This window comes from Nematolebias whitei, chromosome 1, assembly GCF_014905685.2.
Source record: "Nematolebias whitei isolate Nwh7 chromosome 1, NemWhi1, whole genome shotgun sequence".
Taxonomy (NCBI): domain Eukaryota; kingdom Metazoa; phylum Chordata; class Actinopteri; order Cyprinodontiformes; family Rivulidae; genus Nematolebias; species Nematolebias whitei.
The window spans coordinates 40365084-40378893 of NC_056498.1; the positions used below are offsets into that span (position 1 = coordinate 40365084).

Here is a 13810-nt window from a genome sequence, read left to right on the forward strand (position 1 = left end):
CTGACGAGACTGTAACGTGCTTTATGTTGGGGTCAGTCAGGTCTCCACTTCACGTCTCCAGCTCGTCCAAAATGTTGCAGCTCGACTCTTAACAGGAACTCTTAGGTTTGAGCACATTTCACCAGTTTTGTCCTCCCTTCACTGGCTCCCTGCACGTATCAGAATGGATTTTATAATTCTCCTGTTGACCTTTAAGTTTAAATGACCTTGCACCCTCATACCTCTCTGACCTGCTTCAACAATTTGTTCCTTCTCGGGCGCTGAGTTCATCTGATCATCTGCTTTTGGTTGAAGCTCAGAGGAGATCGGGCTTTTTTAGTCGTGGGATCTGCCCCCCAACATTACATGGGCCACTTCACTTCCTGTTTGTAAATCTCTCCTAAAACACATTTGTTTTCACTGACGTTTAACACAGCGTGATTTTATTTAGTATTTTATTGTTTTTGTGTTTTTTTTTATGTTTTTATTTTGATGCATTTAATTACATCTTACTATTTTTTTCTTTAATTACTCCCATTGATTTTATTGTTACACACTTTGGGAACAGCTGCTGCTTTTAAATGTGTTTTAAAAATAAAGTTGACTTGACTTAATGTGGATGTTGCCATGCATTGTTTTATGATCATTAGGATGGATTTATAGATTAATAATAAGAATAATAAAAATCATGTCGACGTAGAAAGTCATGGTAAGTCTCCCAGAGAGTCAAACGTCAGCGCTCTCAGAATGTAGATGTTGTTTGTTTCCAGATGTGGTACAGAGACTGACCTTGCATTCCTCCAGCCCGTTTAAAACCCAGCTTTGATGTCAAACCAAACAAAAGCAGAACAAACTTTGTTCTGTGGCGCTGCAGCTGAGCGAAGCACCGTCGGCTTGGTGCCTTTGGCTCCACCGCGGTTGATTTTAGGACCTCGGGGACCAAAACGATCCTCATGTGGACTGTGTTGTAGGTTAGAGGATCCCCTGGGACGACATTAATGAGTCCTGACTGTAACGAAATAAGCCGACAACGTCCTTCTGCTGCCAGTCAGAGAGCTGCTCGCTCTCATCTTCATCACGCTGCTTCCTTCGTGTGGCTGATTAGCTTAGCACCATGTGAAGCTAATCAGCTAAACCTCCTGATTGAGTCCTGCTTATTTACTCCTACAAGTTCAGTTTGGAAGAAGCTCATTTGTGTCCAGATGTGAACCCACAGTGGAGATTTCAGCCTCTTTTTTTAGGGTGCTCAAGCACCCCTAAAAAATTAAGAAACCATCATTAGGATTTCCAAGGAAACTCAGTTCTCAAATCTTAGATTCATTAAAATATTTAATAAATATGAAATAAATGAAGACGCTCTTAAACGGGCCAGTAAAAGCTATGATTATTTTTTATTTTTTGCATGAGTCGTATCCTCGGCACCACCTGTCAATCAATCCAGTACACTCGTCAACAACTGACCAATCGGTGACCTCAATTCATCCCAAAGGTAAACGCCCCTTACCTGCAGGAGCTCCACCCCTTTTCCCTCCAACAACAATGTTGATGTTTTGCATTACGAACGCTTTTCAGTGATAAGTTAATGGTTAAATTAAAGGTTAATGCTTAAAGCTAGTTGTACTTTGGTTTGTGCGTTTTGTGTGTAGATATACTGCATGTTGCAACTTCTGGTTAATAAGTTTAGTCTTTGTTAGTTATGATCCTTTAAAAGTCTTATTTGTGACTGAGCTCCTCGTTTACGGCCATAACACCCTGAACATCTGGATCAGCCCGATCTTGTCTGATCTCAGAAGCTAATCTGGGTCGAGCCTGGTCAGTACTGGATGGGAGACCGCCCGGGAAAAACAGGTGCACTTCTCACAAACCACACCATGGGTTGTTCAAGCCAAGAGTCATCGTCAGTGAGGGCTAAGTACCTCTAAATGTATAATCCTAGAATCGCCCCTGGCCTATACAAAACAATTTGGCCTACTTTTTAAAAAACAAAACAAAATAGTGTTTAAATGTATGGGGTGCCGTTGGTAAAGTTACACAGTCAAAAATTAACAGCAATATTTTGGTTTATTTAGCCTTTAATAATAATTTAAAAAATACTTTTGTTCCCAAAGTCATATTTTCACCATACTATTCATACATTTATAAATGTCACAGTTAAACTAAATATTTAATTTACAAGCTAAATATTTACTTTAAAAACTAAATACTTAAATATTTAGTAAACTAAATATTTAGGTGTAATTTAAATATTTAATTTCTAAGCTAAATATTTAATTTCTAAGCTAAGCATTTAATTTCCAAAATAAATATTTAATTTGCTAACTAAATATTTAACTCTCACCTAAGTTAAATATTTAGGTTCAAATATTTAGTTAGCAAATTAAATATTTCGTTTAGAAATTAAATATTTAGCTTAGAAATTAAATGTTTAGCTTAGAAATTATTTAGTTTGGGAATTAAATATTTTGGAAATTAAATATTTAATTTACACCTAAATATTTAGTTTACAAACTAAATACTTAAATATTTAGTTAGTAAACTAAATATTTAGGTGTAAAATAAATATGTAATTTCGAAGCTAAATTTTTAATTTATAAGCTAAACATTTAATTTCCAAAATAAATATTTTATCTGCTAACTAAATATTTAACTCACCTAAATATTTAATTTGCAAGCTAAATATTTAGGTCCAAATATTTAGTTAGCAAATTAAATAAAATGTTTAGCTTAGAAATTAAATATTTGGTTTGGAAATGAGATATTTTGGAAATTAAATATTTAATTTACACTTAAATATTTTGTTTATTAACTAGTAGTTTACCAACTAAGTATTTAAGTATTCAGTTTGTAAACTAAATGTTTAGCTTGTAAATTAAATATTTAGTCTGGAACTATGGCATTTATAAATGTATGAATAACAAGGTGAAAATATGACTTTGAAAAACAAAACCCTTTTTTTAATTAAAGGCTAAACCAAAATATTTCTGTTAACTTTTAACTGTGAACTTTACAAACGGCACCCCATATAAACCTGCGTTCTCTTTTCCTCATTAAAAAACTCCTTTACAGAAGCTGACCCCCCAGATTTATGCTGCTTGGACGGAGCCTGGTTTGCGTCTCACCAGACAGTAGATGAAGAGGAACTTGAGGATGTCCAGCAGCATCCTCCCCAGAGAGATCTGCAGAGGCCCGAGGTGGGAGTTGGCTGTGAAGAGCGAGATGAGTCTGAGCGAGCTGAAGATGTTGGCGATGGCGAACAGAGCCTCGGCTATGAGCGTCGGGTGCCACATCTCCCACTCCTCCCTGGGACGAGACGAGTTATACTGGACGGGGAAGATGAGGGGACGGAGGATGAAGAAGAAACGACATGAAAAAGGTTTAAGGTTCTTCACAAGTGAAAGGAAACTTCCTGCAGGACATTTTTGTTAATACTGTTCACCCTCTTTACAAACACACACAGGGGCGCTGCCGGGAGCAGACGCACCGTCATTAATTTATGCTCTCCTGCACAATGACGGAGCAAAAATCTCACAACTCCTCCGGAGGATTTTCAACGTTGACGAATACTTGAATGAGAAATGAAAAATAGATGGTGAGACACGCCGCTCCAGCTGCTGCTGCTTTGTGTGCAGGACCGTCAGGGCAGCTATGTTTACAGCTGCGTCCATTTCACCTCCACGTGTTCGCGGCGCGCCGTTCTGATGCACCGGAGAGCGTCGGACCCGTGTAGGAGTGCCACCCGCCACCATCGGTGACTCACAGCTGTCGCAGATTGCCCTGCCATCTGGTGTTTGTGTGTCGTTACATCGTTTACATGAAATCAAAAAAGGGATATGTTATTTTAAGGGGGGCTGTGCGGAGTTCACATGAGCAGTCAGCATCCTACCTGCAGCAGTCGGCGAGCTGCGTTTGGAGAATCAGGGAGAAACGTTTGAACTGACCACGGAGAGCAGGGACTACAATGTAAGAATGGATTTCTACAATCTGATTTTTCCAAGCCGCTCAAACTTTGCTTTGTTACGGGTTTGTAAACCGTGTCACGTTGGCATAAAACTTTATTTAAACGGAACATCTGTGTCGCTATGCCAACTGTTCACAGAGGCACAAATCCCTACTACGATCCTCAGTATTACTATGACTGACTTTCATTCCTCTCAAGTGCGTACCTCCACCTCTCCCAGTTCTCTTCCACCTGTTCCCTGTTCTCACCACAGATCACAATGTCATCTGCAAACATAATAATCCACGGGGATTTTTGCCTGACCTCATCTGTAAGTCTGTCCATCACAAGAGCAAACAAGAAGGGGCTCAGATCTGATCCTTGATGCACTCCAACCTCCACCTTAAAACTATCTGTCAATCCTACAGCACATTTCACCGTCCTGCTGTCCTCATGCAAGTCCTGCTGTCCTCATACATGTCCTGCTGTCCTCATACATGTCCTGCTGTCCTCATGTATGTCCTGCTGTCCTCATACATGTCCTGTACCAGTTTTAACATGTCCTGCTGTCCTCATGCAAGTCCTGCTGTCCTCAAGCAAGTCCTGCTGTCCTCAGACATGTCCTGCTGTCCTCATGCAAGTCCTGCTGTCCTCATGCAAGTCCTGCTGTCCTCATGCAAGCCCTGCTGTCCTCAGACATGTCCTGTTCCAGTCTAACAGACTCCTCTGTCACTCCAGATTTCTTCATCCAATAAACTGTCGACATAAATCAAACGTGCTAATAAAGTTTTGCCACTTCATCAAACTAGGTCTCAGCTTATCAAGTTTTTTGAGCTCCTGCTTCAAAGGAAGTGCTTCAGGTGTTATTTCTCTGAGCTGCGACTCTTGAGGGATGAGATGGTGACTCATCATTAGACGTCAATAAGTGAATATTCGTTGCACGCTGACAGAACCTGGAGTGATTGCGATCGAGGGACCAACAAGCGTTTTGATTGTGTTCTGCTCCGCACAAAGACTGAGCCGTCGTCCGGCACTGGCTCTCCATGTCAGGATGTAACTGCGTCGTAGTGCAGCGTGTTTTATTTTATTTTCTTAAGAATAAAAATAAAAACCTCCACACGTCCAACATCCATTAATCATGAGCGCAAATCACAGCTGACGTCAGAGCTACATGACGACCGTCTTAATGGCACTTCTTGAAGCCAAAAGTGACATTTAAAAAATGATGTTTCTGCTCATAATGAATTGCGTTAATGTAAATTAGTGCAGCGCTGTACAAGTATTGGCAGGTCAGTAAATTATATAAGCCATAATAATGAATTCAGGGCGGAAACCAGCTCTTACAATCATTGCTGCTCCTCAGACTTTATCTCTCTCCAGAATTACAGCTGTTTGTAGTGTTTAAACAAGAGCGTGCACAGTAGATGTCTTATTTCCTCCCACTGTAGCTGCTTTCTTGTATTTCTTTGAAGGTTTTGATCATAAATCACACAATGACAGCGGCGAACCAACAGGAGCTGGACCTTCAGCTAGGATACAGCAACTTGATAAATGCTAATGTCACAAAACTACAAAGTCGCGGTCCAAATAAATCACACTTTCAGTTTTGCCAGTCAGTGACTCTCTGAATAGGGAGTGTTTTCTCCCGTTTTATACATTTTATGTTTTATACAACGCCTGACTCATGGTGTTATTTTAGAACTATCAGTAACAACAAGCTGAACATAAATACCAACCCAACGCTGAACAGAAACACTAACAGAGACAACACATCTGAACGCAGAACCTGGAAAAGTTTGCCCATTTCTGTCCCAAGATTCATCCATCCAGCATCTTGTGTTCAAGTACAACATGAAATTTGAATAATTCACAAAAACAGCTCCTCGCAGCGCCTTCCTGAAGGCTCCGAGCCCTGTGCTTTGGTCCTGCCATCAACACATTAACATTGTAATTGGTTCATTGGCATCAGAAGCATTTGTAATGTGTAGGGGGGGGGGGGGGGACACAATGGTGGTGGTGGTGGTGGTGGGGGGGATTCTTGAGGTCCTCCCCAGAAACTTGTGAATACAATAGATTCCATTTTCTGCATTCTGGTGTATTTTAACGAGCTGTTAAACATCTATGTTTACTACACAAGTAAACACTTGATTCAATAACTATTTTAGAGTAGCCTGAACAACAGCCCCCCCCTGTCATCAACTGCCAGCACTAACATAGCGCCAAGCTAGAGGAGTGCAATACAGAAACACTAGCTAAGTTGTTGCAGATGTAGCGCTCTGCACTGCCAGCAATAACGTAGCGCTAAGCTAGCATGAAACACAGAGGTGTTTGCCCCTCCTTCCATCAGTTGTCAACCCCCCCCCCCCCCCCCAAACACACACACAAAAGAGATTAGCACCCTGCCAAGCCGAATGACCTTGGGGAAACACTGCATGTGGTGAGTTGTTGTAGGTAACCAGGAAAACCTGGAGTGGACTTTTAGTGGTTTGAGTCTTCTATAAACCAAGTGGAATGGATTTGTTCACAAAGAAATAGAAACAGCACAGAGTGAACTAATATTTCACGATAAATGTGTGAGTGTAGGGGAGGTGGGGGTCCAAATTAATATTTTTTAAATTTGGGGGAGGGGATACTTTCCCTTAATATAATTGCTGTGACGTCTATGAATTGGTTAATTTTCCTTTGACTGAGCCGAGCCTTCTCTTCTGACAGTGAAGTCCTAACCAGTGACCTTCAAACGTGTTTCTGCCTGGAGACGCAGATTTAGACGACTCTGATTGGATAACTTTATTTTCATGAATAAATACGTTTCTCGCTCAACTTCAAAGTTGTTTTTCAAAGTAAATAAGAAATTAACACAAAAAAAGAACAGTTGCATTAAAAATATGTATTTTACATAAAACGAACCCAATTTTAAATGAATCATTTCATATGTTCTGAGATCATGGGCCTTCTCTGAACACGTTGAAGGCCCTGAGGGTTCCTCGCTGCTCAGAAGAACAGCAGGCGTCATTTTAGGGCCCACATAATTCACAAGTGCAGCAAAACAGACAAACTGCAGACGTTTGTGTAAACGACGACCAGCACGCTCCTCGTGCTCCGGTTTTAGTTTCACAACGGGAGCTGCAGAAACGCTGACCGTCCACATGGAAACGTTTCACTCGTGGGCAAACAGGTTTTGGACTAAAACACCAAGTTTCTTGATAAAAACTTTACAAAGTAATGATTTTAAAACAGCTTTTTACTGTCATACTTTATAAAACTTTGATGTGCGACACACAGTTTCACTCTGTTCCGTTTCTCTGTGAGACCTTCAACCATCGATGACCTCATCATTTTTCATTAATATTATTTTTTACCTTGACGTACGCCACTATTTTCAGAGAGATGGTGGCCAGGTAGAGGGAGTTCATGGCAAAGTCCATCAGGTTCCACCAGTCGTGGATGTACTCTGTGAATCCTCCGTCCCACATCTCCTTGATCTCTGCCCAGATGAAGCCTGGAACACACACGCACACACACAGCTGGTTATTTGTGTGCACGTATTACTGCGTTGTTTCTGTGCCGTGACTGCAGCGTTTTCCTTTCAGCAGCTGCAGAAAGCAACATTTTCCTCCTGAGTGACCGAGTTCAAATCAACATGAAGTTCACAATAAATAATTGATTTTCTCTCTGGATTGGCTGTTTTTTGTTGGGGGGGGGGGGGGGGGGCTGCGTTAAGACAAGTGGCCTCGGTTAACCCAGATGTCTGACACCGGTCCCTCCGGTGAGCCTGTCCAGGCCGCTTTACCTCCGAGGCGCGCCGGCTCACCGACCCGAACACTCAAATTAAACAACTTCGTCTTTAAATATTTCAGTATCTGAAAATTCTCCCCGACTAAGAGTTGTGTTTCTACAGGAAAATTCACTCAACGTGTAAACGGCGACCAGCCGCTCCTCGTGCTCCGGTTTAAGTTTCACACTGGGCGCTGCAGAAACGCTGACTGTCCACATGGAAACGTTTCACCTGCAGGCAAACAGGTTTTGGACTAAAAAACAATTTTCTTGATAAAAACTTTACAAAGTGATGATTTAAAAACAGCTTTTTATTGTCATACTTTATAAAACTTGGTATATTTTGGTATTTTGGGGAGACAATGACGCAGACACTGAAATATTTGACCACGACATCCTTTTTATTCCCCCTCCACTGATGGCGGGCGAACATGTAATCGCCATGTGTGGGGGAGAACTGCTTTATGTTACCAACTCCTAGAATATTTGATGATTTGGCACGAGATTGATAAGTAACATTACAGTCACAAAGCTCATGTCAGCTGATTGACGCTTCCTGGAAGCTGATTGGCTCACGGAAACAAATGTGGGCGAACCACTTCCTGTTTGTATTATCTCGTATTCTGATGAACTTGTAGCACATTTGTTTTTCCTCAATAATGAGTCACCATAAAATGGAGCCAACTTGTTAAATCCTTGAGCCACGTTTATTTTTGGATAATCCACAACATGTACGTCTGTTAGCAAAATATCAGATGAACCACTGGGTGGGCTTTAATAAACTGTCAGACAGCAATCGTTGGACACTCGTCTATAACCGGTTCACTTTAGAGTCACCCTGATTCAAGATGGCTGCCACAGCCTACTGATTATAGATAACACAAAAGTAGCTAATGTTCAGCTCATTCCACAGATGAGCTAAAATGTGGTGTGGTAGTAAGTGAGAGTCGGTCACAACGTGTACTCTGTGCGCTGACAGACCACACTTAACGTTACTCTGAAAGTTGGACCAAACGTCTTCAACTCTGATTTATCAACATCAGCCGAAATCAGCCTACAACTCTGACATGAAGAGTGGCGGGCGACAGGCATTTCTTTAACAAACAACACACCTTTATTTATCTTTTACAAGTGTTGTCCCAAATTATTGGAAAATTCAAATCAGAATTTCAACAAACTCAAAGAAATTCATCCATCCATTATCTTGACCTGCTTCTTCCCTTTCGGGTCGCGGGGGTCACAAAATGTAATGTGTATATATATATATATATATATATATATATATATATATATATTATATATATATATAATTTTAGAAAATGACAGATGTTTTTATAGATGTTCATAGATGTTCGACCTCGTCCCTCGGGGAACCCTGTGGGGGGTACTCTGGGAGTATGGGGTACCGGGCCCTTTGATACAGGCTGTTAGGTCCCTGTATGACCGGTGTCAGAGCCTGGTCCGCATCGCCAGCAGTAAGTTGGGCTCGTTCCCGGTGAGAGTTGGACTCCGCCGAGGTTGCCCTTTGTCACCGATTCTGTTCATAACTTTTATGGACAGAATTTCTAGACGCAGCCGAGGTGTTGAGGGGATCCGTTTTGGTGGCCTTAGGATTGCGTCTCTGCTTTTTGCAGATGATGTGGTCCTGTTGGCTTCATCAGATCGTGATCTACAGCTTTCGCTGGAGCAGTTCGCAGCAGAGTGCGACATGGCCAGGATGAGGATCAGTTCCTCTAAATCCGAGGCCATGGTCTTGAGCCGGAAAAGGGTAGAGTGCCCTCTCCGGGTCAGGGAGGAGGTCCTACCCCAAGTGGAGGAGTTCAAGTATCTTGGGGTCTTGTTCACGAATGAGGGAAAAATGGAGCGTGAGATCGATAGGCGGATAGGTGCAGCGTCTGCAGTGAAGCGGGCGCTGTACAGGTCTGTCGTGGTGAAGAGAGAGCTGAGTCAAAAGGCGAAGCTCTCAATTTACCGATCGATCTACGTTCCTACCCTCATCTATGGTCACGAGCTTTGGGTTGTGACCGAAAGAATGAGATCTCGGATACAAGCGGCCGAAATGAGTTTTCTCCGCAGGGTGTCTGGGCTCTCCCTTAGAGACAGGGTGAGAAGCTCGATCATCCGGGAGGGACTCAGAGTAGAGCCGCTGCTTCTCCACGTCGAGAGGAGCCAGTTGAGGTGGCTTGGGCATCTGTTCAGGATGCCTTCTGGACGCCTCCCTGGTGAGGTGTTCCGGACACGTCCCACCTGGAGAAGACCCAGAGGAAGACCCAGGACTATGTTTCTCGGCTGGCCTGGGAACGCCTCGGGATTCCCCCGGAGGAGCTGGACCAAGTGGCTGGGGAGAGGGAAGTCTGGGCCTCCCTACTTAGGCTGCTACCCCCGCGACCCGACCCCGGATAAGCGGAAGAAAATGAATGGATGGATGGACATAGATGTTTGAGTTTTAGCTAAAAGGAGAACTGAAAAGATACCGTTGGCATTGTCTTTGTCCCATTACTTTACGGCAGCTGTGTTTAGAGCAGTTGTCCTCCATTGTGAGAGTTGGGGGTTCGATTCCACCAGGAGTCACATGACAAAGTGTCCTTGTGCAAGACACTGAACCCCTTATTGCCTCCAATGTGTGTCCCATCGGTGTTTGAATGCGATCTAAAACATTAGTTAATCTTTGTAGAGATCTAGTAGAGTGCTGTATGAATGGGTAAATGAGGACACAGATTGTTGTAAAGAACTTTAAGTATCTTGATAAGACAGAAAGGTGCTATATAAGTGCAGTCCATTTACCATTTACTTATTCCATGATTTTTAGGTTTTTTTAAATCTGCGTGAAACTTTTATTATTTTCAGGATTGACATTAAAATGCCACGTTTCTACGACAGTTCTTCTTTTAATGTCCTTCTTTTTGCTCTCGTCAGGTTGGAAAGCGAGAAATGGGAGAAAAGTGGATGATGGATAGAACAGATGGTTTAGTGTTTTTTAGAGTCATCAGGATTCAGGGATGATTGGTGTCAGCGCTCAGAGAGAAGATGAAGATGCAATCGTTCATTTTTCACAACCGCCTCCTCCGCACACTCGCAGGCGTCCAACCACACACACAAGGATCTCTTGATGATCAGCAATCAGGTGGAGAACAGTAACACATGTTGATTTTTATTTAATTATTTCACTGATGAGGGGACCGTTCTGATGCGAGATGGACGAAGGATCCTTCAAACCTTTAAATTGGGTCAAATTTGAATCATTTAATAAAAAGATGAAAGTTTTAAAGTGTTATTTATGGGAAAAAATGTGTTGAAAATGTTATAAACCTCAGAAATGGGACAAGTTACCATACCATATATTTATAAGCACTTAAAAACAGCAACAAGGCCAACCAAAGTGCTGTACAGCAAAACAAATAGCAGTGGACACAGGATAAAATACATAGATCCACAGAGGTAAAGACAAGAAAATAAATTACTAAAATTATAGAATACAGACAAGTTGAAATCAACTCACACTGGATCAAAAGCCAGGAAATAAAAGTGAGTTTTCAATCGAGACTTAAAAACAGTGAGAGATGGAGCCCGCCTGACATGCAGTGGTAACTCATTCCACAGTCTTAGACCTGCAACAGAGAAGGTTCTGTCACCTCTGAGCTTAAAACGAATGCCTGGAACCAATAAAAGCATCTGGTCTGACCTCAGAGAGCGCTGTGGGACATATGGCTGCAGCAGATCAGTGAGATAAGAGGAGGCAGAACTGTTCAGAGATTTAAAAACATACAAAAGTTTTTTTTTGAATGAATTCAGAAGTGCACTGGGAGCCAGTGCAGGGAGGCTAAAACTGGTGTAATGTGGCCTCTTTTGCCTGTACCAGTTAAAAATCGGGCTGCAACATATTGGACCAGTTGTAATCGTTCAATAGAGGTCTGACTGATACCAAACGGAAGCGCATTGCAGTAATCAAGCCTGGATGATATTAAAGCATGTATTATTTGCTCAAGATTACTTTTGGGCAGTATGGTTTCAATTTAGACAGTCGCCTCAACTGAAAATAACAAAAAACAAAACAAACAAAAACAGGATTTAACAATCGTATTTAAATGATTGTTTAGCTTCACAGAAGGGTCACTTTTCACTCCCAGGTTAGTGACAACTTGTTTCTCTAACAAGGCTAAAGAGGAAAGGTCAATACAGTGTTTCCTGTTTGTGACATTAGGTGGAAACAACATGACTTCTGTCTTCTTCTCATTAAAATTTAAAAAAATTAAAGTCATCCAATCCCTGACGTCAACTGGGCAGTCAAGAAGAGGTTGGATAGGATGTGCACCAGTGTGCTTCAGAGGGAAGTAAATTTGTTATCAGCATAAAAATGAAAAGGTATGCCATGTTTATGAAAAATAGCACCTAGTGGCAGCAGGTATAAAGAAAATAGAAGAGGGCTAAGAATGGAGCCCTGCGGTACCCCCCATCAAAGAGCTGCCAATGTTGAAATAGAATCCTTGGCGTAGACATAAAAGGCTCTGTCAGAGAGGTGGGACCAAAACCATTTAAGGGCCGACCCCGTGATGCCCACCCACTGCTCCAGCCTAGAAACGAGGATCTCATGGTCGATGATGTCAAATGCAGATGGAAGGTCCAATAGGACAAGAAGCACAGAATCATCAGAAAATTTCACCACTTTCCCAAAACTTCCCTGCTTCCAAGCTTTTCCAAAATGAACTCTCTTTAAAATTTATTTTAATTCAATTTAAATTTACCACAAGAAATGCTCACACGTGTATTTATATTAAAGAACAGCTCATTTAAGCCTCTCGTGGTGTCATAGCGTGAAGTTTGTGGACAGAGACGTGTTTTTTGGACTCACCCAGCACCCACGGGAGAATCATCCACTCCACAATGGTGGGTGGGGGGCCCTGCATGTGCAGGTTGGTGCGGGCGATGTGCTGAGAGGCCAGCAGCAGGAGGAAGAGGAAGGTCAGGTAGGACGCTGTGTGGCAGATGAACTTGATGAAGGGCTTCTTGATGAACCGTCCCAGAGCGCTCTTTGGTGCCAACAGGTAGATCTGAGGAGGAGGAGGAGGAGGAAGAGGAAAGGTGAAGCAGGAGAATAAGCAACTTTTCTTTTTCTCCGGATGACTTTCTTTTGAGATAATTAAAAACAGACATTTTAACAAATGACTTGCATCGACAGCGTTAATTTGAGATTCTGTTTCAATGAATTTATCTGCTTGAAATAATTCAGCTCAGCAAAAGACATGGACTAAACAGTTTGGTTAAATGTGGTTTAACTTAAGCTGCACATGTCCAGGAATAAATGAAAGCAACAACGATAAACTCAATGTTTAAATGACATCCAATTCCCACTGGATGTGTATTGCAGTTCATTTAAAACCACAGTTTATGAAGCAGAAGGGGAAGGAAGACTGTAAATATGCAGATTTGAGCTCACACTCAGCCACCGTTACTCTACACTGCTATAAAACCTCTGAACTCCTGGTGTTATTACTGCAGTTCTGACTCCACTTCAACCTCGATGTACTCCGGAGTCACGCCAGAGAGGCTTCAGATAGGAATGAAACCAGCTACAAACAGAGACGTGTTTACATCACTTATCAAAACACTGATATTTAATCACATACAGGCAAATGACTGCATTAATTACTCGCATCAGCATTCAGTCTGAGTGAAATGAAGTCTGATAAGAGCAGACTGTCGTCTCACGCACGGCTGGATTATTGCTGAACACTGTGTAGAGATAAAGTTAAATGAAAGGGAGAAAAAGGCATGAATGGGTTCTCCTTGATCTAATTATTCACTCTATTCAGGTTTAATGGACTCTGAAAAGTAAACCTATAGTTCCACATGTCTGCTGGTGGAGGGGGGTGAAAGGTCAATGATGTCCAAATCAACAACGGGTCATCTGAAGAAGAAGAAACTGCAGCTACCCGGTGTGAAGAACGTACCTGTTTGTGGCTACCAGCCAGTCCAAGCTCTTTTATGATCAGAGTGGTGGACACAAGCAGGTGAAAGTGGTCTTAATAAAAATAAGATTCAACGTGGAGCCAAAGTCTGAGAACATTTTCTGTCATATACATTTGTGGAGGTCCACCATGGACAACCTACTGTGGCTGTCAT

General features: G+C 42.1%; 1 protein-coding gene across 1 annotated transcript in view; it reads right to left on the bottom strand.

Annotated features, from left to right (window-relative positions):
- The window catches only part of trpc5a (transient receptor potential cation channel, subfamily C, member 5a), a 185997-nt gene that overhangs the window by 28144 nt on the left and 144043 nt on the right, over nt 1-13810 (bottom strand). Inside the window, 3 exon segments of the mRNA XM_037680517.1 lie at nt 3099-3299; nt 7276-7415; nt 12540-12801. Of these exon segments, the coding sequence (XP_037536445.1) occupies nt 3099-3299; nt 7276-7415; nt 12540-12801 (603 nt within the window).